Below are 26775 nucleotides of genomic sequence, written 5' to 3'. Positions count from 1 at the left end.
ATTCGGGTGGAGATTAGATGTTCACTTACTGAAGATATTTGGTAGAAAGGTGATTCTAGAAATCACAATGAATACGGATAAGTTTATATTAACGACGCAAATGAAGTACCGTATTCTTAAAGATCATCTGGTGCAAGCCTCTCTCTTCATATGATAGTAGGTAACACCATAAGATTTGCAAAGTGCTAGATGTATTTTGTTGTTGTTCAGTCATATCCAACTCTTCACGTCCTCATTTGAAGTTTACTTGGCAGAAGTACCGGAGTAGTTTGCCATTTCCTTCTCCAGCTCATTTTACAGATGAGGAAACTGAGGCAAACAGAGTCAAGTGATGTGCCTGGGTTCACACGATTAGTAAATGTCTGAAGCCAGATTTGAACTCAGAAAGATGAATCTTCCTGACTCTAGGCCCAGTACTCTATCCACTTTACCACCTAGCTTCCCTGACAGATAGATACAGATAGATAGATAGATAGATGGTAGATTGATGAAATACTTACATACATAAACATATGCACATAAATGTAAATACGTATATAAATGTATGCATATATACATATATGTGTGTGTATCTATATATACATATATATATATATGTATGCACATACACATACATACCTCTCAATTGATTCTCAGAACAACCGTCTGAGGTGCATGCTATCATTATTCATTTTACCAGTGAGGAAACTAAGGCAGAGGTTAATAAATGACTTTTGCACAGTACCCCACAGCTAATTAAATGTCTATAAGAACAGACTCAAACTCAGGTCTTCCTGACGTCAAATTCAACACTGCCCACTATGTCACTGAGTTTCCTCTCATATCATAGGGTTAGCCAGAAGGACCATCAGGATCACTGGATCCAAACTCTTCATTTTACAAATGAAGGGAATGAGGCCCAGAGGAATTAAGTGATTTGCCCAGTCATGTAGGCAGCTAGGAGAAGTCCCCTGACTCCAAACCCAATGCCCTTCCATGAAGAAATTGCAGGCTAAGATAGTGAGATACTCATCCAAGGTCACACAGCTACTGAGTGGCCCAACCTTGGTCTTTGTTGTCTTAAGCCAATGTTCTTTTCCCGACACCAGGATTCCTTCTTTAATGAAGCATCATTGTAATTAACATGCATGGCTGCAAAAGACTAAAAACCAGGTTACAGATAAACAAGCCCTGTGCTGTAACCTGTAATTATAGCCCACTCTGAGGATCCTAATACCCTCTCTCTGCAAGCCCACTGACCATTGCTTGGGCATATTGGCTCCAGATTTCCAGGATCTGGGGACAAATCCCTCCTCCCTTTCCCTGCCCCACCTCCCATCATCAATGCCCATCAGCACCACCAGAGGGCAGACAAGACTGAAGAAACTCAAATAGATCTAAAGTGATTTAGCTGTTCTGGTTTCCTCCACCATATTTTGGTTGCATAAATTGAAACCACTAGCTGACTGACCAATACAATGATCCAAGGCAATTCCAAAGGACTCGTGATGAAAAGTGCTATCTACCTCAAGAGAGAGAATTGACGAACTCTGTGCGCAGAATGAAGTCTAACTTTTCCACTTTTTTTTTTGGCGATATGGCTAATATGGAAATGTTTTCCATGATTTCACAAGCATGATTGACATCATACTGTCTGCCTTCTCAATTGGTGGCGGAAGGACTGAAGGGAGAGAATTCAGAACTCAAAATTTAAAAAAAAAAAGAATGTTAAAAATAGTAATAAAAAACTACAAGCTACACATATTGTTGATTGTCTGTATGATCCCCATTGCTTCCCTTGAGAGGGGATGGAGCCTAAAGGAAACAAGGGAATGACCCAATCAACAGCTTACAAATACATTAACAGGCTATCTTGGTGACCAGATAGCCTAGTATAGGAAGGAAACAAGCATTTATTAAGTGCCTACTATGTGCCAGGTTCCATACTAATAAGTGTTGTACAAATATTATGTCATTTGACCCTCACAACAATCCTGGGAGGCAGGTGCTACTATTATCTCCAGTTTACAGATGGGGAAACTGAGGCACACAGGTGAAGGTGACTTGCCCAGGGGCACACAGCTAGGAAGTGCCTAAAGCAGAATTTGAATTCAGGTCTCCATAAACTCCAGGCCCAGGGATCTATATGTTATGCCACCTAATTGCTAGTATACTGCAAAGGTCTGGATTCAGAATCTGAAGCCCTGGGTTCAAGTTCTTTCTTTGCCACTTAACAAAGTGTTTAACTTGGACAAGTTACTTCACCCCTAGAAGTCTGTTTTATCCTTTGTAAAACTGTATTACTTTTCTTCCAAACAGAAATGAGATAAAGTATGAATGATGATGCAAAGGGGGTTGGGAACTGAAAAGCTCTTATACACACATATGAGTTGTTACCTCTACTGAACATATGACCAGGAATGGCCTTAAACCACTGGAGGAGAAATTTAGGCCAGACAAGGAAGGTTAAAAATGCGGAAGGTTCTAAGTGTGGAATAAAAAACTTCAGAAGCCGGCTGTTTACTGGCCAGTTAAGACACTGAAACTCTCTGGGTCTTATTAGTAAAAGGGCTGTGGACTAGGTGTCATTTATCACTCATCACTGCATCACAGATTTATGGGTGATCTAGCCCAATGCACTCATTTTACAAAGGTCATCCATCAAGCCCAGTCCACTTACTACTTCAGATAGGACCAGGGCAGTGAGGTGGGATTTGATCCCAGCTCTTTGGGCTCCAAAGTGGACATGGTACAACGGAGGGAGCCTTAGATTTAGCATCAAAGGACATCGGATTCAAATTCCAGCTCTGCCACTCACTACTTGTGTGAACTTTAGGCAAGTAATTTAACCTCTTACCTACAAAATGAGATTAGACTAGGCAGATGACCTTGAAGGTTCTGGTCCAAATGGAATCTAAGAACTACATTGACTCTTGTCTTTAAAAAAAACCAGTTTGGTGCCAGACCACAGTCAAGTCAACAAGGAGCATTTATTAAGCACCTACTACGTGCTGAGCATTGGGCTAAGCAAAAGAAATAGCCCAGATTATTATCTGTGCTCTTCCAGAAATGTGGACGTTCCACTGAAATAGCTGTATTTTAAGTCCCAGCTGAGGTCTAGTCTCCTCCTATACCCACAGTCACCAACCTCTTCAGGCTCTCATTAAAACCTTAGACTATTATAATGCTTTCCTAATCCACCACCTTTATAATCCATCTTGTGTACTTTGCCAAACATAGTCTCCTTATCCATAGACTTCATTATGTCATTCTTCTTTTCAAAAATTCGAATTGTCTCCCGTTGCCTTCCATGTCAATCTGTAAGCATTTATTAAGCACCTACTATGTGTCACTAAGTATACTGGGAATACAAGGCCAAAAACATGGCCCCAGCTCTCAAGATCACATTCTAATAGGGGAGACAACATTGAACTAACAATGTCCATAGAAGATAGAGAGAATAATCATGGAGGGTACTCTCAGAGGGAAAGGCCTCTGGCCAAAGGTGAGATTTCAAAGGACTCTAGGAAAGCTAGAAGTTAGGGGTGAGGAAGAAGAGCATACCAAGAATGAGGCTTGCCACTGGAAACAGCACTGAGAATGAAGATGGGAGTACTGTGTGTGAATAACAGCAAACAGGCCAGTTGGGTAGATGGTACAGTGCATGGAGGAGAGTCAAGTGCAAGAATATGGGAAAAGTAGGAAGAAGCCAAGCTGTAAAGGGCTTTAAATGTCAGATGATTTTATATTTGATCCTGGAGATAAGAGGGAGTCCCTAGAATTTACTAAGCAGAATGGGTAACATGATCAAACCCGTGTTTTTGGAAGGTCACTTTGGCAACTGAATGGAAGACAGATTGGAGTAGAAAGAGAAGAAGCAGGGAGGCCAATTAGGTTATTGCCACAGAACAGGAAAGAGGTAATGAGAGCCTGTTCTGGGGGGCAGCCATGTACCTAGAGAAAAGGGGATGTCCACAAAAGACACTGAGAAGGTAGACAAGATTTGACAACATACCAGATATCCAGAGTGAGTGCAACAGAAATACTGAAGATGACTCCATTGCATCCAAGGCCCTCCACAATCTGGCACCATCCCTACGTGTAAACCATTCTCTCACTGTTTCATACACTTCATGCTCCAGTCAAACTCTACCCTCTTGCCCCTCTAAACAGGCCTTATACTCTCCCCTCTCTATGCCCTTGCTTATACTCTTCTGTGTGTCTGGAATGCCCATCGAATTCCTACACATTCCATAAGATCCAGTTCAAATGCCACCCCCTCATGAAGCCCTCACTGAACTTGCCCCTTAGATTTTATGTGCATTAAGGAGATGCATGTGAGTGAGAGTGGGCACTATAGTTCTCTGGGCCTAACTAGACCATAAACTCTATGAGGGCAAGGGCCCAATTCAGTGCTGTACACAAAGTAAGGCACCTGAGAAATATTTGTTGAATTCAATGGACATGAGATTTTCCTAAAGATCTACCAGACAGAACCCGAAACCCATTAAATGTGATCAATCCATTTAAGCACCAGGGGTTCTAAGGCACTTAGTAAATGCTGGTCCTGGAATCCTGTTTCCCTAATAACCCAGGGTTTGTAGCCTCAGTTATGAGGTTAACTAGAACCAGGGAGGAAGGAAAGCTCAGTGGGGAATTCTGGGAGGTGGGAGCCCAAATATCGAGAGATATTTAAGGCAGAAGCCTTCTTTTGTTCTCCCAGACCCAGGGCAAGCCAAAGTCCCAACAGTTACATAGCAGAGGCTATGTAACAGAGAGTAAATCTATGAAGACGAGAGAGAAGTGAGAGGCTTTCAAATTCTTTTCTTATTTTTCTCTACGTTTCTGGCACCAAAGACCCGTTATGTTGCTCCATTCCCCTGCCCTTGGTCATCACACAATCTTCACGGTCTTGAGCATGTCCGAGAGGACATACGTGCTATCGAAGCCCTTCCCTGGTCTCCTGAGTGTCCTTTCCAGGGCCTGGGCCATCTCCAGGAGCTCAGGGGTGGCCAGCTTATGCTCAGGCTGCAGCTGGCAGAAGAGGATCTCATTGACCTCACCCTCAATCTGCCGTACGTAGAGCAGAGGGAACACCTTCTTGAGTCCGGCCAGCACTGAGTCCTTCAGTCCCGAGTCTCGACACACCAAGTTCAGAATGAAGACACCTTCAGGGCAGAGAAGAGAGAAAGTGGGCAGAGGGGCTCCAGCCTAGGGACAGAGCACTTACACGGATCCCACTGATCCTGACAACAACCCTATTATCATCCCCATTTTACAGCTGAGGGAACTGAGAGAGCCAGAGGTTAAGTGATCTGCTAGAATCACACAGCTAGTAAGTGTCTGAGGCTGGATTTGAATTCAAGTCTTCCTGAGTCCAGGCCTACCTGCCTCTAGTGAACTAAAAGGCCAAAAGGCAAAGAGGCAAAAGAACAACCATTCCATCAGATGAAAAAAGAGCCCCTTCCCTCAGTTCCGCTCCCCCTAGACACTGCCCATACCTTCTGGGGCCAGGATCCCTTTGACATGCTGCAGAAAAGCATGGTCCACAAAGGCTGGTGGCGGACAGCTCATTCCTACCGTTGGGTCCTTGCTGTCTACATCAAACATGATGACATCATAGCGAGCCTGTGCTGGGAGGAAGAAAAGATTGGCCCACAATTAATGGAAAATCTCATCCAGCTAATCTAATATGCCTTGAATTCCTACAACAAATACCCTTTGTCTGGCCGGAGGAGAGGGTGAAAGATGAGCAAGTAGCAAGAGGGAAGGGTCATATGTGGAAGGAGAGGGTGTTGCAGATATCTGCCACAGACGGACTGCATGGACACATTTTAAAATGAGCCTATGATTTTAGAGGCAGCTAGGTATGTAGTCAGTAAGAGGTAGGAAGATCTGAATTCAAATTCATCCATAGCCACTTACTGTGTGACTCTGAGTGCTTAAGTTACTTAACCTCTTTGCCTCAGTTTCCTCACCTGGAAAATAGTAGGAAGAAAACCTACCTCACAGGGTTGTTGTCAAGTGAGATAACATAAGAAAACGCCTTGAAAACCATAAAGTATCATGTAATGTTATAATGTTAGCTATCAGCATGAGTCATCATTTCACTAGTAACGGGAACTCCTGGTAAGGAGTTCACTCCCTCAACCAATGTAGATCAACATCTGATCTTAGAATATTAGTGACTTATCGGGGATGGGGGTGAAGCGGGGAGGGCACTGAGAGGTTATACAATTTGCTTAGGGTTTCACACAGTCAGTCGGTGTAAGAGACTTGAACCCAGGTCATCCTGACTCCAAATCCACCTCTCCGTCCACCAGCTAGGTTGCATCTCATAGGAATACACAGGAATACATCTCATAGGACATGACCACGACAAAACTGGTACTGTTCGGGAATGGTACCCAACAATGGGCCATAATGGAGAAATGAACAGCTGACTATAATTTAAGCAAAGATGCTCCACTAGGAAGTGGAAACTTAAATTAGGAAGCTTTGGATATGCTGCCTTTCCGTAGGAAATGTTTTGAAATGTAAGTCAACACATCCTACTTGGTTACTTGAACGATAGTTACCAATAGGTCGATAAACATTTACTAAGTGCCTTCTATGTGTCAGGCTCTGTGCTATATGTGGAGGGCTGGATTTTAGTTGGGACTTGAAGCCAGGGAGGTCCAGTAGGTGGAGCACAGGAGGGAGAGTATTCCAGGCATGGGGGATTCCATGAGAAATTAATAGGGAAGGAATGATTGAAAGTGCCAACTCTATGAGAAGATGCTAACCTCCCTGGTAAATGGAGTTTCCTTACCCGGGAGGTCACGAAATCACAGATCTATTCCCTACACCCCCTTGATTATTGAGTTTGTGCCCAAATTTGAGATAATTCCTAACCATCTCAGTACCAAACAAATTCTCCAACCCAATCCATTTACCTGACCCACTCATTTGAAGCTAAGGACAACATCGGACAGCAGTAAATGCACTTTCAGTCTGAGAACATGGGACATACTGTAGTAAGGAGGTGGCAAGCACCTGAGGACTGCCACCTTGAGCAGAAAGAGTGAGGGTACATTTCATCCCTCAAGAATGTGACCCAGATCCCCAGACACCTTTTTTTTTTGCAGGGGGAAGACAGGGCAATTGGGGTTAAGTGAATTGCCCAAGGTCACACAGCTAGGAAGTGTGTCAAGTGTCTGAGGCCACATTTGAACTCAGGTCCTCCTGATTCCAGGGCCGGTGCACTACTCACTACGCCACCTAGCTGCCCCAACAAACACTCTCTTTGCTTTTCTCAAGTTTTTTTTTTTAAAGCCCCAAGATTCCTGGGAGTCAACCAAAAGATCCAGTAGCATGAGGGAACTACAGGGTACAGAAATGCCAAATGCATCTATCTCTGGTCCATCCCTTTGCCATTTTCCCAACAAACGTCCTACCCATCCAGCCAACTACTCAACTAGCTATGTGGATTTTAGGGGGTTGGGGTTGGCTGGCTCATCCCCAAGTCAAAACAGAAGCCCACAAGTATGGGATGAATATGTCACTTTTCCTAGCAGGTTAACCTCTAAGGTCTCTCCCAGTCCTGGAATTCTCAGACACCCTCCCCCCAGGTTCCTTATGCCAATACCTTCTCTGGCCAGGCTGGTGATGTAGTCCAGGCCATCTGCAATATGAACTTTCATCCGGTCACTCTGGCTGAAGCCAAACCAGCGGGTGGCCACTTCCAGCATAGAAGGGTCAATCTCCACAGCATCGATGTGAGACTTCAAGAAGTGATCATGGAGGAAGAGGGGCAGGCTACCGCCACCCAAACCAACTACCAGTAACGACAGTAAGGCCTCTGAAGGGAGACAATGAAACATCACTCTGCTGTACCCTACACAGAAAATCTCACCTCAACCCTAGGGAACATGGGAACTGGGGGTCCTATCACACACAAGACTTCATGAAGAAAACGCTTTGAAAGCTACAAAACATAACATAAACTTGAGCTGTTATTGCCTTCTTGGCCTATATGATCATAATTTTCATTATAAATTTCAACACATGGATTGTTTTAAAAGTAGAGATTCATGCTGACAGAATCATCTCTAACATGCAAGTAATATATTTAAAAGAGCAATTGGAAAACAAAAAATGTCAATACCTTAGTATGGATTTGTGATGTCATCAGTGTGGTGACACCCTCCAACGGTACAGATTGTAACCCGCCCTTGCCCTCTCATCCTAGGCAATTCTTGCTCTAGTCTACTAACAAATCTTCAATCTCTCGGGGGTCTTGCTTCTAATTCTGTTTATGTGGACACCAATGCAACCTAAAAACCATCCTTCATTATCTTTCATTCTGGCCAAAGGCTAGTACATCTTATCTTCCAGGCATCCATTTTTCTGGTCAGGTCCTTTAAACCATTTCTCCCATGTAAAGGATGGAAGAACCATGTACCTGGTAAAGAACCCTGAGCTCTCTCCCAAAAGGGAAAAGCAGAACTGCCCAAGTCACAGAGGGCACGAAGGCTTTCCAGTCTCAATGCCCCCAAAGACAGCTGCCTTGAGAACTCTCTTATCACCTTTCATGCAAATTCTTCCCTTAATTACTTTAACAAGGTTTTAGATCCCAGCAAGTCAGACTCCAATGATTTGCATGTCTCCCTTGGACTTTGGCTGACATTCAATTTTAACTTTAGATTGTGGCATTCCATGGCTTGCAGTCATAACAGGAAGAATACTGGTGTTATAATATGGGCTTCTGCTTTGTGGAGAAACTTGGGTCATAAAAAGCACTGTACAATTTCCCAAAGCCAATCTAGGCTACTTCCTTCCTCCTGCTCAAATCTAGCCTAGCTAATTACCCATGCACAATGTCTATCCAAGGTATACGGACTGGGGTGAGGAACCTGCAGCCTTGAACCCATATGTGGCCCTCTAGATCCTCAAGTGCAGCCTTTTGATTGAATCCAAACTTCACAGGACAAATTTCCTGAATAAAAGGGCCACACTTGAGAACCCAAAGGACCACACGTGGCCTCGAGGCCCCAGGTTTCCTACCCCTGGTCTGGACAAAAAGCATTCTTCATCCACTTAGTTTTTCCTGTGTAGACCGTTAGGTCAAACTCTTCCGAGTAATTACTGATCTCATTTAGGAGATTCTGCAATGTTCAGGGGCTCAAAATATTTATAAGGAAAACAGAGATAGGAATTTAAAAAAATTACTAATACATGTAGCCATTTTAGCATTATATAAATTTGAGGCTAAAATAACCCAGACACATTTATTTGGAAGAGGATTTGGACGTAGTGCTCAAATAAACATATACAAGCTATATATTTTTGTTGTTCAGTAGTTTTTTCAGTGGCATCCACCTCCTCATGACCCCTTTTGGAGTTTTCTTGGCAAAGATGCTAGAGTGGTTTGCCATTTCCCTCTCCTGCTCATTTTGACAGATAAGGAAACTGGGGCAAACAGGGTTAAGTGACTTGCCCAGAGACACACAGCTAGCAAGTGTCTGAGGACAGATTTGAATTCAAAAAAAGAAGACTGCCTGAGTCCAGGCCCGGCACTCTATTCTATGCACTAAACTACCTAGCTGCCCACTAGTCTATGTACATCATTCTCGAAAAGACGCAAAAGCTATTGCTACAATTCTGAACATCTGTTCCTTAAGCTAGATGACAGAATGTTCTATCATAATCTTCTTTAAAAAGAAATGAATAAAAAAGCTTTTAATTGCTCATTATGTGACCAAAAAACTGTGCCCAGATATCAACATGTTGGTTAATCAAATGTGTATATGTTTAACTGAAGCAACCTGTATGTTTGGAGCAAATGGGTCTGAACCTGTGAAGTCATTGGCATGTGGAATTCCCAGTGTGGAAATTCCCTCCACCAACAAGAACCGACACCTTCTCTGTAGCTTTTCTTCTTGGAGAGTTGCCTCAGCCCCGGAGAGGTTAAGTGACTTGCCTAGGATCACACAGATGGTGTGTCAGAAGCAGGCCTTGAATCTATGGCTGCCTGACTCAACAACCTGATCCTCTGCCCACAAGGACACTTCTTCACTTGGCCACTCCCTACACAAATACAATGTTCTAGCCAGCACTCCCTCTCGCAGATTCATTCATTCATTCATTCTCTCTCTCTCACCTGGAAGCATCTCTGGGTTTTTCAGCAAGGCCAGCCCAGCGATCATGGCTTTGTGGTGTTCACAGCACAGAAAACTTTTATCAATAGGCTGACTTGCAGGCACAGAAGGATTCTCTGGCACATCGGCTGGCCGGAGTTTCTTCTTATCTTTTTTCCGCTTCTTTTGGGCTAAGGCATGATGGGAGCAACAGTAAGTCAGTCAGTCAACAAGCTTTTACTAAGTACTCATTATGTGCCAGACAACCAGTGGTGCTGCAAAAAAGGGCAAAAAACAGCCTGTCTTCAAGGGAATCACTTTCTAACGGGCAAGACAATATATGTGCACATTTGGGTAGATGGAAGGCACATGCAGAGTACACAAAGATATCAGAGAAGGAAAAGCACCAGCAGCTGGGGGGACCAGGAAAGGCCTTCTGTGGAAGGGAGGATTTGAGCCTAGTCTTTAATGAAGCCAGGGAAACACAAGGTGCCTGCTGCATGAAGTATTCCAGCAGAGGAGGCTAGATGCTGTAAAATAATATCCTGCATTAGGGCAACTTTGGAATAGGTGACCTCTATCATCTCTTCCAAATTGACAATTCTGCAAATTGGAGGTTAACTTTCTCTTTCAATAAAATGCAGATGGAGGAGAAGAAGAGAGAATGGAGGCAAGTCACAGGTAGTCAGTGAGATGATCTGCCTACAAAATCCCTGAAGTTGCCTGGAAGAGAAGCTCTTTAAAATGTGAGGCAGCTTCATTGTAATATTCACTCTCTCACTACTTGTTAACCAATCAGAGTTGATTGTCACCCTCTGGAACACCCACTTTACCAAAGGAATATGAACCATGGGCCTGCCGCCATGTTTGTCTTTGGCATTCAAGAGTGCCACTGACCTATTTTATTAAAATGCTAGCATTATTACTAAAATGACTATTTACCCAGAAAAAAAAAATGTAAGGCAGTATCTTTTTTGGTGAACTAATATCCCTGCTTTCCATTATGGCTGAGAAGTCCCTCATTCAAGGTCAGAACAAACACCACTGCCCTGATTCTTTATCAATTAAATACAGAACAAGAAGGAAAACCTGGAGCCATCAGCCCCCACCTTTAAGTCTTGCTTTTTGTCCTATCCAATAAACACTCCCAGCTCTCTCCAAGCCAACCCATGCTGCGCCCACCCTTACCCCAACATCCTGGACCCCTACCTCGATGAGGTGTATCAGTCAGCAACCTGGCTTCTGACTGCACCACGTTCCTGTTGCTGAGAAAGATCAGACGTCGGAAGTAGCGCCTGTCATCCCCCTGGACATCCTCAATGATGTAGTCACCACTCAAGGAACTACAGTCTCGGTGCTGAATGGTCCGGATCCCAATGTCCCCACCGACAGACAAGAAAGGCACCTGAAGGCAAAGCCAGGTAAAGGAATCAAGGTGGTTCACAAGACCAAGTTACCCCCGAAAAGTCAGACAGACAATATTCACCTCCTATCTATTCGAGAGAATAGCGAATGGGGAGAGAAAAGAAGAAAACATGGTAAAAGACTATTAAATTGCAAAAGAGAGCTTAAAACGGTAAAATTCAATGTTAGCAAGCTTATGGAGAAAAATTATTATTTTTAAAGATTTTATTATCATGAAGAAATAACACTATTATTAACACATTATTACAATAATGGTAGAGATGAGAATTGATGCAATCTTCTCTCTACTCACACGGCCACCACTGCTGGCTTAAGGTACCATCACCTCTCACCCATACTACAGTGAAAGCTTCCTAATTGGACTCCTGGCTTTCAATTTTTCCTGCCAAAGTAATTTTCCTAAAGTACAAGTTTCGTTTTGTTTTGTTTTTTCTATAATCAAATGACTGCTTCTTGCCTTTAGGAGAAAATACAAATGCACCTTGGCATTTAAAGCCTTTCACAATCTGACTCCAGCTCATTTCTTCAGGCTTTTAACATATATTACTCCCCTTCAGACACTGACCCATTTTGTTATTCTCTGAATTCATCATTCTATCTCCTGCCACTGTGCCTGGAATGTAAGTACTCCCAAGACCTTAGAATCCAGCTTCCCTAAGGTTCATCCTATGTGCCCCCTTCAGAAAATTCCTCATACCCCTCCTGGTTGTCAGTACTTTCTCCCTTGTCAATTTTGCACACATACAGTTAAAAGTAAGGGATGACAGTCTGAAAGTTAAACTACTCCACCGGTACCCTCAGGATGTCAAAGAAAGGAAGACCTCCAGCACGATGAGAGGTGACCGGGTAAGAGGTCACAGACAAGAGTGGAATTGGATAGGCCAGCTGGATGGACTGCAAACTGCACTGTGAAGGGGAACTCTCAGACCAGCCCTAGTTAGAGAACGGTTATCTTTGGACAAGCTGCATCTTTCAAGTAGAATGTATATTCCTTGTGGATAGGAGCCATGGTTTCTGCCTTTGTACACCAGTGTTCTAACGCCATCCATACAGGTGATATTCAACACTTGCTTGCTGGATAAGATCTTTTTGGAAAGTAATATTGTATTAAATAAGAACTATATGAAACTTCCTAATCTCTGATTCAAGAATCACATTATTAGGACAATGTGATGCTATTAAACAAATGTTTGTATCAGCTTTAGATACAGTAGCAAAAACAAAACTCTGGATCCAACCAACATGTCCAAGGATCAGGAAATGGATGAACAAATTATGATGTGTGTAATCAAGCAAGCACTTATTAAGCACCTACTTATGTGTCAGTCACTACGGCAGGGGTTGGGGATACAAAGAAAAAAAATAAAACCGCCCCTGTCCTCGAGGAGCTTACATTCTAATGAGGGGAATAACATACATGTGAGTAATACAGAATCTATGTGGAGTAATACAAGATAAATTCGGATGAGACAGACTAACGGCTGACGGAAAGTCGCATGAAAGAGGGGGCACATAAGCTGAGCTTTGAACAAGCTGGATGCTGCTCACTCATTTCAGTTGTGTCTGACTCTCTGTGACATCATTTGGGGCTTTCTTGGCAAAGATGCTAAAGTGGTTTGCCATTTCCTTCTCTTAAGTTACTGGAACTGTAATGGAATATTATTCTACAATTTATCTCATATATATGTATATAGATACACACACACATATGCAAATATATGTATATCTACACATACATATCTACACATTATATGTGTGTATATACATACACCTATATACATACATACATACATATACGTATATAAATGTAAATATCTGACTATGCCACTAGAAATCAAAACTAAAGAAAACAGAACTATGGAGAGGTGTATTTAAATTACAGAGTTAAGAAACAAAGCAAAAGAAAAGAAATGGAAGAATACACCCAACCAAAGGAAGAATAAAACTCCATAACTTCTTTGGGGAAAGTTTCTATGAGTTTTTGTGGATAAAACATTCACCATCTAACATCCCCATTCTTTCACTTATCTTGTCTCTCCCCATCTACCAGCTGCTTTCCTGCTGCCTACAAATATGCCCCATGTCTCCCCCAACCCTAAAAAAGCCCTCCCTTAATCCATCCATTCCCCATTAGCTACTGCCCTCTATCTCACCTCCCTCTCCTGGCTTAACTCCTTGAGAAAACTGATTGCAACAGATGCCCCAACAATCCTTTCTCTCACTTTCTTCTTAACTCTGCAGTCTGGCTTCTGACCTCATCATTCAATCAGAACCACCCTCTCCAAAGTCACCAATGACTTCTTGATCCCTATATGTAATAGCCTTTTCTCAGTCCTTCTCCTTCTTGACCTCTCTGCAACCTGTGCCACTGATCGTTACCCTCTTCCCCCCGGCCCCCTCTTCTTGGTAGGTGTTTGTGACACCGTGCCCTCCTACTACCTGTCTGACTGCTCCTTCTGTCTCCTTAGCTGGATCTTCAACTGGGTCATGTCTGCTAAACATGGATGTCCCTCAAGGTTGGGTCCTGTGCCCATTTCTCTTCTCCCTCTATGCCATTTTCACCAGCTTCCATGGATTCAATTATCATCTCTATGCAAATAAGCTGAAGAGCTATCTATCCAGCCCTGACCTCTTTCCTGAACTCCAGGCTCACATCTCCAACTGCTTATTATACATCTAGAAATGGCTGTCCCATAGACATCTTAAACAATGATGTTCAAAACTGAATTCATTATGTTTACCCTCACCCCACAAATACACCCTCCAGTCACACAGGTATCCTCATCCCCTTCTTAGTTCGTATCACATACCCAACCTACTGTCAAGGCCTACTGATTCCACATTCACAAGACCCCTCACACATGCCTGCCTTCCCTCCTGACACAGCCACCTCTCTGGGGCAGCCCTCATCACCTCTGCCTGGACCACTGCAATCAACCAATCCATCCTCCTCTCAGGGCAAAGTGTTCTTACAACAGCACAGGTGTAATAACTATGTCACCCCTCTATTCTCTAAACTCCAGGGATTCCCTATTACCTTCAAGATCAAGTATAAAACCCTGTTTGGCTTTTACAGCCCTTTGTAACCTGACTTCTTCCTACCTCCCAATCTCCTTACACCCCTCCATGCACCCAAGAATCGAGTGACACTGGCCTCTTCATGGTTCCTCTGGCACTGCTGAGCACTCTCTCCTCCTCTATATCCTCTTCTCTCTAGGTTTTAGAATCTCTCCTCATTCTCCTCCTATCTCTCTGATCACTCTCAGCCTCCTTTGCTGGACCTTCATCCAGGTCATGCCAACTAACTGTGAGTATCCCACAGGGCTGTGCCCTGGGGCCTTTTCTCTTCTCCCTCTATACTACTTCACCTGGCAATTTCATTGGCTCCCATTGATTTAATTATCATCTCTATTCTAATGATTTTCAAACCTACTTATCCAGCCCCCAAATCTCTGCTGACCTCCAGCCTTGTATCTCCAACTGTCTTGGAGACATCTAACTGGATGTCATGCACACATCTTAAACTCAACATGTCTAAAACTGAACTGATAATCTTTCTCCCAAAACCCTTCCCCTTTCACACTTCCCAATTACTGTTGAAAGGACCAAAATCCTCTCTATCCCACAGGTTCTCAACCTAGGTTTCACCCTCACTCCTCACTATCTCTCACTTCCCATATCGAATCTGTTGCCAAGGCCTATTAATTTTACCTTTTTAATACATCTCAACTATATGCCCTTCTCTCCTCTTACTGCCAACACTCTGGTACAGGCCCTCATCACCTCATGCCTGGACTACTACAGTAGTGTGCTGGTGGGTCTACCTGCCTCAAGTCTCTCCCCACTCCAATCCATCCTCCTTTCAGCCACCAAAGTGATTTTCCTAAAGCAGGATGAGGAACCTGAAACCTTGAGACCACATAAGGACCTCAAAACCGCAGGGTCCCCACTCCTGTTAAAGTAAAGGTCCAATCATGGCACTCCCCTATCCAATAAACTCTAGTGGTTCCCTATCACCTCCACGATCAAATACAAAATCCTCTGGCATTCAAGATGCCTTCTAACCCAGCCTCGATACACATTCTCGGTCTTCATATACCTTACATCTCCCCATGTACTCCTGATCCAGTGACAATGGCCTCCTAGCTGTCCTTCAAACAAGACATTCCTTGTCTCTTCTTAAAGCATTTCCCCAGGCTGTTCCCCATGCCTGAACACTCTCTCTCCTCTTCTCCATCCCCCCGCTTCCTTCAAGTCCCAGTGAAAATCCCACTTTCTACAGGAAACCTTTCTCAGTCCCTTAGCTCTGGTGCCTCTGCTATTATTTCCTGCGTACCCTGGACACGGCTCGTTCATACGCATTTGTTTACTTGCTGTCTCCCCACATTTCACCACTAAGTTCTTTGAGATCAAGAGCTGTCTTCTGCCTTTCTTCGTATCCCCAGAGCTCAGCACAGTGCCTGGCACATTACAGGAGCTTCCTGAATGTTTACTGGCCACATGACTAACCACGGTAGAATAGTGTTTAATAAATTCAAAGATTTTAACTCCTGGGCTAAAGACTCATTATTCAACAAAAACTTTCAGGAAAACTGGGATCCAGTTTGGATTTGGATTTTGGAAAACTAGAAAGCAGTCTGGATAGCTAGTACTAATAGAGTGATCTAAGGTTTGCAAAGTACTTTACGTATCTTATCTTATTTTATTCTCATAACAACCCTGGTGTGTAGGTGCTATTATCCCCATTTTGCAGAGGAGGGGACTGAAGCAGACAGAGGTGAAGTGATATGAAGTATCTACGAGAGAATTTGAACGGAGGTCTTCCTAACTACGGGTATAGTATTCTTCCTGCATCTTAGCTGCCAACAACTAGGCCTAGACCCCAAAGAGATCAAAGAATGAGGAAAAGGGCTACATGTACAAAAATATTTATGGCAACTCCTTTCATAGTGACAAAGAACTGTTAACTAAGAAGGTGCCTACCAACTGGGAAATGGCCAAACAATCGATGGTACATGAATGTAACGGAATGATACTGTGCCATAAGGAGTGACCAAAGGGAAGGTTTCAGAGAAATCTGAAGCAATGCAAAGTGAAGTGATCAGAATCAGGAAAACAACTGATATTAATAACATTACAAATGCAAATACAAACAGTTCTGAAAGACTTAGCCCCCTGAGCAATTCCACGGCCAAACACTATTCCCAAGGACGTTTCCAATCTCCTGACAAGGGAGGTGATAGACACAAAATGGAAATTCGTTACAAAGGTTGCCGTTTTGTTTTTTAAACTGGGAGTGGGAGGATTTGGACAGCAAAGAAGAATAAAAATGGCACTGGGAGGAGAAAAAAGAAAGACAAGAGGGCTACCGTAGCTTTTAAAAAACTGAACAGAAGAGACCAGACAGAGGGTTAGGAAGACACAGACAAGCAGGACAGCTTCGAAACTAGTGGGTGGAATGCATCATGTAATTATACAAAGAAGTACAAGCTGTATGGAATGGAGATGCAGGGTTTCATTTACAATCCTCTTTGCCTCCTTTTTATATATAGAAATCTTCATGTTAGCCAAGCTGAAAAAATAACCCACCAAATGACCCCTTGATTTTGTGTTCCCATTCAGTGAGAAAAAGCTACATTCTAACCACAACATCGGAGCTTCCCAGGAAAATTCCTAACCGGTAACTAAAAGACATCGATCCCAAGGTCTGGCCAAGAAAGACAAATGAGCTGTTTTGTGAAACAAGACAGTGTGCAAAGTAGACCAATAGACCAGATGCCTGGATAACCTAGATTCTACTTCCCAATTTACCACTACAGCACTAAATGTTTGCTTCAGTTTCCCCACCAGCAACATACAAAAATCCTTCCCTCTATATTCACCCACTACTCATAGTAAAGATGGGCCAAGATGGCATAAAAAGGCTCAAATTCTAATTGTGTCCAATGGTCAAGTTTTTCCCAACTAGCACAGAAATGCTAACCTGCAGTAAATATGATTGAGCTGAGTTTTGTGTATATCCCTTTCCACCCCTCAGGCGGAAGTGCCCTTGAGTCATAAAATAGCTCAAAAAGGTGAGGAAAAGAACAGAAAATGAAAAATCTACTGATTGGACCAAGGGATTATATATACAGATGTAAAGCCAGAAAAGGCCTCAGAGTATCTAGTCCAATCCTCTCATTTGAAAAATGAGGAAATTGAGGGTCAAATGACCCTAAGTGACTTGCCCAAGATCACACATGCAGTAAATGGCAAAGGCTAAATTTGAACCCACAGCCTCTGATTCCATGTTGTATTCTCTCTCCTGTCACACCGCCAAAGTGTCACCTCTGAGAAGATAGGTGGTAGGCATTATCTAAACACAAATTGTTTGAGTTCTCAATGAGAATGATATGATCTCCCAGGGGCAAAGGAAAGGTCCCTTCCTGAGCCTCAGTGGCTGTGGCAGCAACATTACCTGCTGCTGGGCTGGCAGCCCTGGAGGTGCCAGCTCCATGACTTTCCCTGACAGCTCGGCCTGGATGCTGTCCATGCCTTGGTACTGCTGGTCCCTGTGCAGGGCCACTGTGATCAGTCGCCTGAAGCCCGCACTGGCTGCCAGCTGCTTCCGACCTTCCTCCATGCCAAACAGCCACTCTGTCTCTCGGCCCTGGGGAACTGTAAGAAAAGGCTTGGTGTTAGGGGTACTAGGGTCAATGTTTACACCTAGGGCCAAGATGTACCCCCAACGACATGGCCCAAAATGCAGCCTGCCTTGGGGAAGCAAGGGGCCCAAGAAGCTCTGCCACTGTCCCTCACTTCTGAACCAGGCCAAACCCAATTCTAAGCTACATGGTTAAGAGGGGGGCTATCATTCTCTGGTATACAATGCACTAAGCAAGTCGAAACGGTGGCATTGGGGCCGTGGCCATTCACGTAGCTGCCATACTCTAAGGCTATTTTCTAAACCCAATTAGATACTGTGCTCTCACACGTCCACACGTTTTTACTCAGTCTTCTCTCTCTGTTAGGAGTAATATCTCTCCCTCCTTCTGCTTGCTGAAGGCTCATCTAAGCTTTTAAAGCCCAACTGAGGAAAGAAGCCCCTATTCGACAAGAACTGCTGAGAAAACTGGAGAGCTATGTCATAAATTAGAGTTAGGCCAACATGTTGATACGCCACCGAAAACTGAAACTGAATAAAAGGTCATATTATAACAAATTGGAAGAGAACAAGGTCAGGATGTTTTTGCAGCTGTGGCTGAGGAGCCTTAAGCAAACAAGTGAGAGAGATGACTAGATAAATAAAAGAAATAATTTCAATTACATGAAATCAGAATATTTTTGTACAAATAAAATTAGTGCAAATAGGGTAAGTGGGGAAGCAGTCAACTAGCAAAAAAAATCCAAGGTATATAAGCAGCTAACAAAAACATATGACAGAAAGCCATTTCCCAATAGATAAATAGTCAAATGATATGAACAATTTTCAAAAGAAGAAATGCAGGCTATTGGTAATAATCAGTCAGTCGATAAGCATTTATTAAGCTTACATTATGTTCTTGGTATAGGGCTATGTACTGGGGATACAAAGTTGAAACAAAATCTCTGCCCTCAAGGAGCATACATCCTAATGAGGGAGACAGCTTGTAATTAACAGGGATATACAAAATACATACAGAGTAGATAAAAGAGGAACCAGGAGGGGAAGACATTAATAGCTAAGGGCACCTAGAACGAACTCCTCGCTAAAGGCAGAATTTGAGCTAAGTCTTGAAGTAAGCCCAAGATACTAAGAGGCAGAGATGAGGAGAGAAAGCATTCCAGGCAAAAGGGACGGTCACCCCAAAGGCGTGGAGAAGGGGAAGGAAGCAAGCACCAAATAAACCAGTAGGGCTGGATGGTGGAGCCTATCAAGGGCAGTATTGAGTACAAAGTATAGGAAGATGTCAGAGTGGAGAGTTTTAAACGCCAGAGTGATTTATATTGGATCCCAGCCACTAAAGAGAGGGGTGATACAGTCAGACCTTGTGCCTTAGGAAATCACTTAGGTTGCTGTGTGGAAGATGGATCACTGTAGGGAGAGACTTGAGGCACAGAGGTCAAAATAAAGAGGCTATTGAAGTAGTTCTCGAGGAGATGATAACAGAAGGTGTGAGGGAAGAAATGGGAATATAACCAAGAGTGACTACAGAAAAAGAAACAATAAGATTTTGTATACATGTGGCAAGGGGGAAGTGAGAAGGCAATGCTGAAACCTAGTTTGAGAACCTGGGTGCCTGGCAGAATGGTACCTCCAAGGGTAATGAGAAAGTTTGGAAGCAGCATCATTTTTGGGGGGAAAGATAACGCGTTCTATTTTGGCTATTTGAGTTTGAGATCCCTACAGGATATCCAGTTTGAAATGCCCAATAGGCCGTTAATAACAAAGGCCTAGAGCTCAAGAGGGAGGCCCAGACTGACTCTGGAGGCCCAGAGATCTGGGAACCATCTGCATAGTGATAACAGGACCCGGCGGATCTAATAAGATCACTAAGTAAGATACCATAGAAAAGAGAAGAAAATCCAGGACAGAGCCTTGGGAAACAACCACAATCAATAGAATTTGACCTAGATGAAGATCAGACAAAGGAGAAACAGCAAAACAGGTGGGAAGAAAACCAAAAGAACAAACTCACAAAAACAATGATATGAAAGAATGTTCCAAACTGTTACTCATAAAAAACTTTGAGGTTCTAATTCACACCCAGAAAACTGGCAAAAATGTCAAGGGAATAACCGACATTGAAGGGGCTGGGGAAAAGTAGGCATACAGGTGCCTTGCTGATAGAGCTATGTGAGTCAATATAACCACCCTGGAAAACAATTTGGAATGAGGAAAACAAAGTGACCAAAATGCCCACACTGGTAGACCTCAAAGATTCTACTAGGCATATACCCCAAATAAGAAAGGCTCCATATACACCAACACACAGCGCGTCCCCAAAGCCTTTGAGCAGCTTTAAACCATTAAAGCTTTTAAACTATTTAAGCTAAGAGTTTTGGGACACCCTGCATGTACATATGCTCTTTCTGTGATGGCAAAGAACTAGAAACAAAGTAGATGCCCACCGATTGGGGAATGGCCAGACAAACTGCAGTTCGTGAACTGAACAGAATATCAATTAGTATGCTGTAAGAAACAATGAATACGAAGAATATAGAGAAACAAGGACTTACAGGAGCTAACGCAGAATGAAATAAACAGAGCCTGGAAAACAACATACCGATGACTACGACAGCGTAAAGGGAAAGAACCACCAAAAAATAATCCAAACCCAAATTACAAAAGCCAAACACGGCCCCCCTACTTCTTCAGAGGTGGAAATCCACCGGTGGACTGTATGTAATTATTTTGTTGATGCACTGATCAGTTTTACTGATTTTTTTTTCTATTTAAAAAACGCTTTGTTCTAATAGCCCTAACACACCCCTCAGATCTCCCCCAACATTTTGTTTTCTAACTTGCACTTACTTATAATGTAATATTGTGTATCTAATGTAATGGTTTTTTTTATTCCCCTGACTAAACTAACTCCCAAAAGGGCAGGGACTGTGGTTTATCACAACTTTGCATCCCTACCAGTACCATACCTAGGAGAGTATTCTGAACAGAGTAAGCACCTGATAAAGGTCTGTCGCTGTTATCTCCCCATACATACCTGGAGTTCAGGTCAAACTCAGTGACTCACCATGAGCAAAAGCCCAGAGGTTCTTCAGACAGGAATTTTGCTTCCTCCACCCTCGCCTGTCAAGATCCTACTTATTCTTCAAATTCCACTTCCTGCTCCATTCCCATTCATCCCTACATAGGAACAGTCCCTCCTTTACCCCCAGGACCCTGGTTTGAACCTCTGTTGGCAAGATGGTATAATGGAGAGACCACAGAATGAAGAGTTAGGAAACCAAAGTTTGAATCCCAACTCATCTGATAATACTTTGCTACTTACCTCACAGGGCTGCTGTGTAGATAACACCCTGCAAATCTTAAAAAGCACTACAGAGATGTGAGTTATTATCATTGTATCAATTCACACACTGGTCTGATCCTCCTTCATATGGCAAGATTCCTGAAGGGACAGATCCTGCAACTACCCCGAGCATCTTAGTGTGGTGCAAATTTGGATGAAAGGCACTTCAGAGGCCATCTTGTCCAATGTCTTCATCTCACAGATGAGGAAATGAGGCCCAGAGAGATTCAATGACCTTAAGGTCACCCAGGTGGCAAATGGTACAACCAGGATTTGAACCTGGGACCTCTCGCTCCACGTCCAATATTCTTTCTGCCATAGCATGAGTCCTACTTCCATTTACTGAGCTCCATTAAATGCTCAATAAATATTTGCTGAAAAAAATGTAATGAATGAATGTACGATAAATAGAGCACTGGGCCTTGCGTCAGGAAGACCTAATTTCAAATCCAGCTTCAGGCTGTGTGAGCCTGGACAAGTCACTTAGCTTCCCTTAGCCTTGAGTTCCTCATCTTTAAAATCAGGATAATAATCTCTCAGTATTGTTGTAAAGATAAAATAAGATGTTCATCAGGGGCCTTGCAAACCTTAAAGTGCCATAAAAATGCTAGCTATTATTTACTCAGCTTCATTAAGTACTTAAACGTTTGCTCAAACTATGAACAAATGAAGGAACGTAGGACCACTGGTCTGACAAGAAAGAAAGAAAATTTAAGTGACTGGAGCTTTCCCCCTGTTCAATGACTTTCCTTCTGATGTTTACTCCTTGAGTGACCTTGAACAAGTCACTCAATCTTTGTAGGTCTCAGTTTTCTCATCTGTAAAGTAAGGCAGATGGACTAGATGGTGTCTAAGGTTGGTTCTAGCTCTAGATCTCTGATCCAAGGAAACCAGGCTATACTTCAATGATGGGAATCCACCTCTCACTATAGTACCTGGAGGATACTTCATGATCCGGCCTAAGCTCTATATTGATCTGGCTCCTTTGACCCTCAATAGGACCCACTTTATTGTAAAAGTACATACATACACGTCCCCAACAATCCAAGCCCCATTTTCTTGAAAACCAACCCAACTAGGAAAAGTAGGAAAGGATCTCAACTCACTGATGAAAATGGCAAAATGATTGTCTCTGGATAGCTTCACAGTAGGGGTGTCCACAACATGTAGAGTGTAGCGTGGCTCCCCGGTGCTCCCATCACATAAATCCAGGGACACACTCCCAGGCCCAGTCTTTCGGTTCAGCTGGCTCCGCAACCAGGCATAACGCTGCCGCTCCCGTACCGCCTCTGCCAGCCGCTCAGTGTTCTCTAGCCGTACAGGCTTACCTTGTTCCTGAGCACATAGCTCAAGGATTTGAAGGGCAGAGCCAGAAACTGGCCTGAATTTGGTCATGATGAAAGCAAAGACAGGCAGGGAAAATTGTGACTCTGTCTCTGACGACTGGTTCTGGCTGCTGGTTACTTGGTGCACCCTTACCATCCACCCTTCCCTGGAGAAGTGGCCTACAACTTTCTTCAAGATGTGAGCTTGGGCCAGGGAGATGCACAGGTATCGGCCTCCTACGTGCAGCACCCGGCCCACCTCTGTCAGCATCCTGTCCACCTTTTCCAGTGTTTTCTCCTCCTCATCTGTCAGGATGGCATCGAGGGTACCCTTGTCCAACACCACCTGAAAGGAGGCGTCAGGGAACTCCATCTTCGTCATGTCCATCTGTAGGAAACTCAACTGGGGCCGCCGGCTAGCATTGCGTTCTTTCATCTGCTTGATGACCACCTCGCTGATGTCAATGTTCACAATATCCTGGTAGCCCACATCATAAAGCTGTTCACTCAACTCTGAGTTACCACATCCAACCACTAGCACCTAGAAAAGACAAAAGATGGAAAAAGAGCTCTTCTGAGAGAAGATCTACCAAAGGAGAAATCTTTTCAGATTGGAGGTGAATAATGGTTAGCTAGGAGAGGGACAGACTGCTTGCTCTAGCATCATGGAGGAGAAAATCTTTAAGGTGTCTAAAGTTATCAGGGTCTCATCTTGTCTGGGCTGTTAGAAACTAAGAGATTACTTCCAAGGAACAGAAAGATAATTATCTCATCTGATCCTCACAATAACCCTGATGCTATTATTATCCCAACTTTACAGATGAGGAAACTTAGGCAAGCAGAGGTTAAGTGAGGTGCCCAGGGTCACACAGCTATTAAGTGTGAGTCCACATTTGCATTCAGGTCTTCCTGACTCCAGAACGGCTCTCCTGACTCCAATGTTCTTTCTATCATATCCCACTGTTGAGCAAAATAAAGGGGCCAGATTGAGTCAATCAATAAACACTTACTGGGCACCTACTATGTGCCATCATTGTGCAAAGAGCTGGGGGAAAGGGAAGACAAGCATTTATTCAGCAAAGGCGTATCCCCGCTCTCAAAGAGCTCATAATCTAATGGAAAGAGACAATCAAGAGACATTTATTAAGTGACTACTATATTGCAGGCAGTATGCTAAACGATGGGGGGGGGGGGGAAGAACAAGCATTTATTCAATTCCTACTGCATACCAGACTGTGCTAAACACTGAGAGGAAGAACAAGCATTAATTCGGTGCTTACTGCATTCCAAGTTCTGTGCTAAATGCTGAAAAGGGTGAACATTTATTTAGCACCCACTATGTCTGTCAAGTTCCCAGGCCACCAAGAATGGCACAAGGCAGCACCTGCCCTCAAGAAGCCCCCAGTCTCACGGAAGGAGCCTCTTCATCCTGGGCGCTAAGCAGAGAAGCTGCGGAATCCCCGACCCCCTCTACCCCATATCCCCGAAGTAAACAGCTAAGACCAGGCCAGGCAACCCTGGCTCCAGGTGAAATGTACAGAGTGAAATGTACAGAATGAAATGTACATTACACGGCGGGGCTGCGGAGCGTCGCTGAGCTCGCAGGGCGGGGCTTCTGGCTGGTGCCCCGGGCCCAGAGACCCGCACATGGAAGCACAAGGGGTGGGGGGTGCGGGCCCCTCCCCTACCTTGTCCTTGGCCTTGATGTATTTGTGCAGCACCCCGCACAGGTCCAGGTAGCTCCCGTACCACTCAAAGGCTTTCTTCCCCCGCTGCTGAAAGAACTTCTCCCAGTAATCTACGGACCCGAATTCCTTGGAGCTTTTGGGCAGCAGATTCATGGTCCCGGTCCGACCACCTCCGTGGGTAAGACGGATCCGCGGCTCTCCGTGGACACCAGGCAGCTAACCCCCGGGCCGTGCAAGGTTGGGGGAGCTGTCTTTCCCCAGGGGTGTTTTTCTCCTCCGGATCCTCTCTTCCACACGGAGCGACCACTCACAGGCGCGGCGTGGACCCGCGGAGCCGCGACTAAAGCCAGGTTACAGAGCGCTCAGGGACCACATGCCCGGAGTCTCCCTCCCCCATCCCGGCCGCACTTTCTCAGAACTGGATTTTAGAACGTTGCAACTCTTTCCGGGTTCGCCGCGTCGCGATTGGCCTGTTAGCCAGATCATCCTGGCTTCTCATTGGCCGGACCTTTTCCTTTTCCGGCACCTCATTGGCTCCGCCGCCTTTACCTCTCTTAGGGACAGATTAAGGAGGGCCCGTTAAGTAAGTGATTGACAGCCGCTGGAGCGGGGGCGGAGCTTATATTGTCTACCCTGATCTAGGAGCAAGGGCTGCCCCTGCGGTCCTTTCTGGAGTTTATACCCTAACCAGTCAGCTTCTGGAAGCCCTGAACCCCCATGGATGGGGAACTCGGGCTGAAGAGTGAAGAGTCGTGATCGCTAATAAAATCCAGTACTTATATAGAGCGGTAGGTTTGCAGTACTGACCGACCTGGCTTCCTTCAAGTCCCAACTAAAATCCCATCTCCTACGGGGACAAGACCTAATTCTGGTGCCTTCCCTTTTTTAATTACCTCCTAAACATCCTGTACATAGCTTGCTTTGTATATGTTTGCATATCGTCTCCTTGAGGGCAGGCACCGTCTTTTGTATCTTTTTGTATCCCCTGTGCATAGTAGACGTTTATTGAATTGAAAATAACAATTATAATAACTAACATTTGTAGAGTGCCAGGCTCTTTACAATTTTTATCTCACCTGAGATTTTACAATTCTATCTCATTTGAGCCTCACAACAAACCTGGGAGTCAGGTGCTGTTATCCCTGTTTTAACAGAAATTAAGGTAGACAGAGGTTAGTGACTTGCCGCAGTCACATAGTCTGGGGCAGAATTTGAACTCAGATTTCCCTGATTTCAGATCCAGGGCTCTATCCACCGTGCCTGCCTTATGCAAGCACAGGACAAACTTATTTGAATACCAAACTGAGTGTAATTTGTGGACTTCAGGGAAGAGGGAGAAGAAAAATGGAGACACAAAGCAAAGAAAAATGAGGGGCAAGGGAGAAGTCAGCAGAAGGTGGTAGATAAAACTCAACTCATTTATAGTTCTCTAATGAGGTCAACGTACAGCGCAGGTGAAAAGAACAGAACGTGGGAGTCACGAGGTCCCTCAGCCCAAAGCATAGGATCTTATGGAATGGACTTTACAAGGCATTGAGTTCAACCCTCGCATTTTATATGGGAGGAAGCTAAGTCTCAAAAGAGTGAAATTAAGTTGTCCGGGGTTACACAGCTATTAAGGATCTGAGGCAGAATCTGACCAGGCGTTCCTGACTCCCAAGTCCCCACACACTATATACACCATGCTTCTTCTCAAACTCCAAGCTCTGTCCCTTACTATCTATGTGACCTGGAGCCTGTCACAGTCAGTTCTCCGGGGCTGTTTCTGCATCTGCAAAATAAGGGGTTTGGGCTTGATGACCTCCCTTCAAATTCTAGACATATGAGCCTAAAGATAATTAGAGATGGAAGGTTCCCTCAGAGAAGTGCCATATAAATGCATGGAAGGGAAAGGGAGGTTTGGACTATGGTTCTAATATATAGGAAACCCCCAGCGCAGAGACTTCATCCATCAATGGAGTCTTAGAGAGTCATTGGGACACAGAGAAGTCAAGTAATTTGCCCGTGGTCATATAGCTGGGATGTGTCAGAAGTGGGGCTTGCATCAAGTTATTCCTGACTCTAAAATTTCTGACTCTATCCCCTTGCCACACTGCTTCTCATTTATTATTATTGTCATTAATTTTGTCATCATTATCCCAGCATCATCATCATCTCATTCTTTTTTTCAACATAGTTCAGATAGAAATGGCCTTGGGACAAGTGGTTATCCTGCTACCATCTTTTTTTTATATATTCAGCTTTCTTCAGA

At 44.0% G+C, this 26775-nt stretch overlaps 1 protein-coding gene across 1 annotated transcript; it reads right to left on the bottom strand.

The window, feature by feature from the left end:
* Positions 1 to 4784: 4784 nt before the first annotated feature.
* Positions 4785 to 24971, bottom strand: EEF1AKNMT (eEF1A lysine and N-terminal methyltransferase). Its single transcript, XM_036753414.1, has 8 exons — positions 24525 to 24971; positions 22618 to 23377; positions 17980 to 18179; positions 11307 to 11502; positions 10121 to 10288; positions 7607 to 7819; positions 5481 to 5612; positions 4785 to 5147 (listed from the first exon to the last, which is right to left on the bottom strand). The coding sequence occupies exons 1-8, from the start codon at positions 24675 to 24677 to the stop codon at positions 4873 to 4875; spliced, it is 2097 nt and encodes a 698-aa protein (XP_036609309.1). The 5' UTR covers positions 24678 to 24971; the 3' UTR covers positions 4785 to 4872.
* Positions 24972 to 26775: the final 1804 nt, after the last annotated feature.

Source organism: Trichosurus vulpecula, chromosome 4 (assembly GCF_011100635.1).
Source record: "Trichosurus vulpecula isolate mTriVul1 chromosome 4, mTriVul1.pri, whole genome shotgun sequence".
NCBI classification, from domain to species: domain Eukaryota; kingdom Metazoa; phylum Chordata; class Mammalia; order Diprotodontia; family Phalangeridae; genus Trichosurus; species Trichosurus vulpecula.
This window is presented reverse-complemented; position numbering and strand designations above follow the sequence as displayed.

What these genes read in the sequence shown, in the direction of transcription:
- EEF1AKNMT (XM_036753414.1), bottom strand. Translation starts at nt 24,677, where the DNA reads ATGAATCTGCTGCCCAAAAGCTCCAAGGAATTCGGGTCCGTAGATTAC. An exon ending in TCATTTTGCCATTTTCATCA is followed by an intron (nt 18,180 to 22,617) that starts GTGAGTTGAGAT and finishes CTTTTCTTACAG; the next exon opens with TTCCCCAGGGCCGAGAGACA. An exon ending in AGGGATCCTGGCCCCAGAAG is followed by an intron (nt 5,148 to 5,480) that starts GTATGGGCAGTG and finishes TCTGCCCTGAAG; the next exon opens with GTGTCTTCATTCTGAACTTG.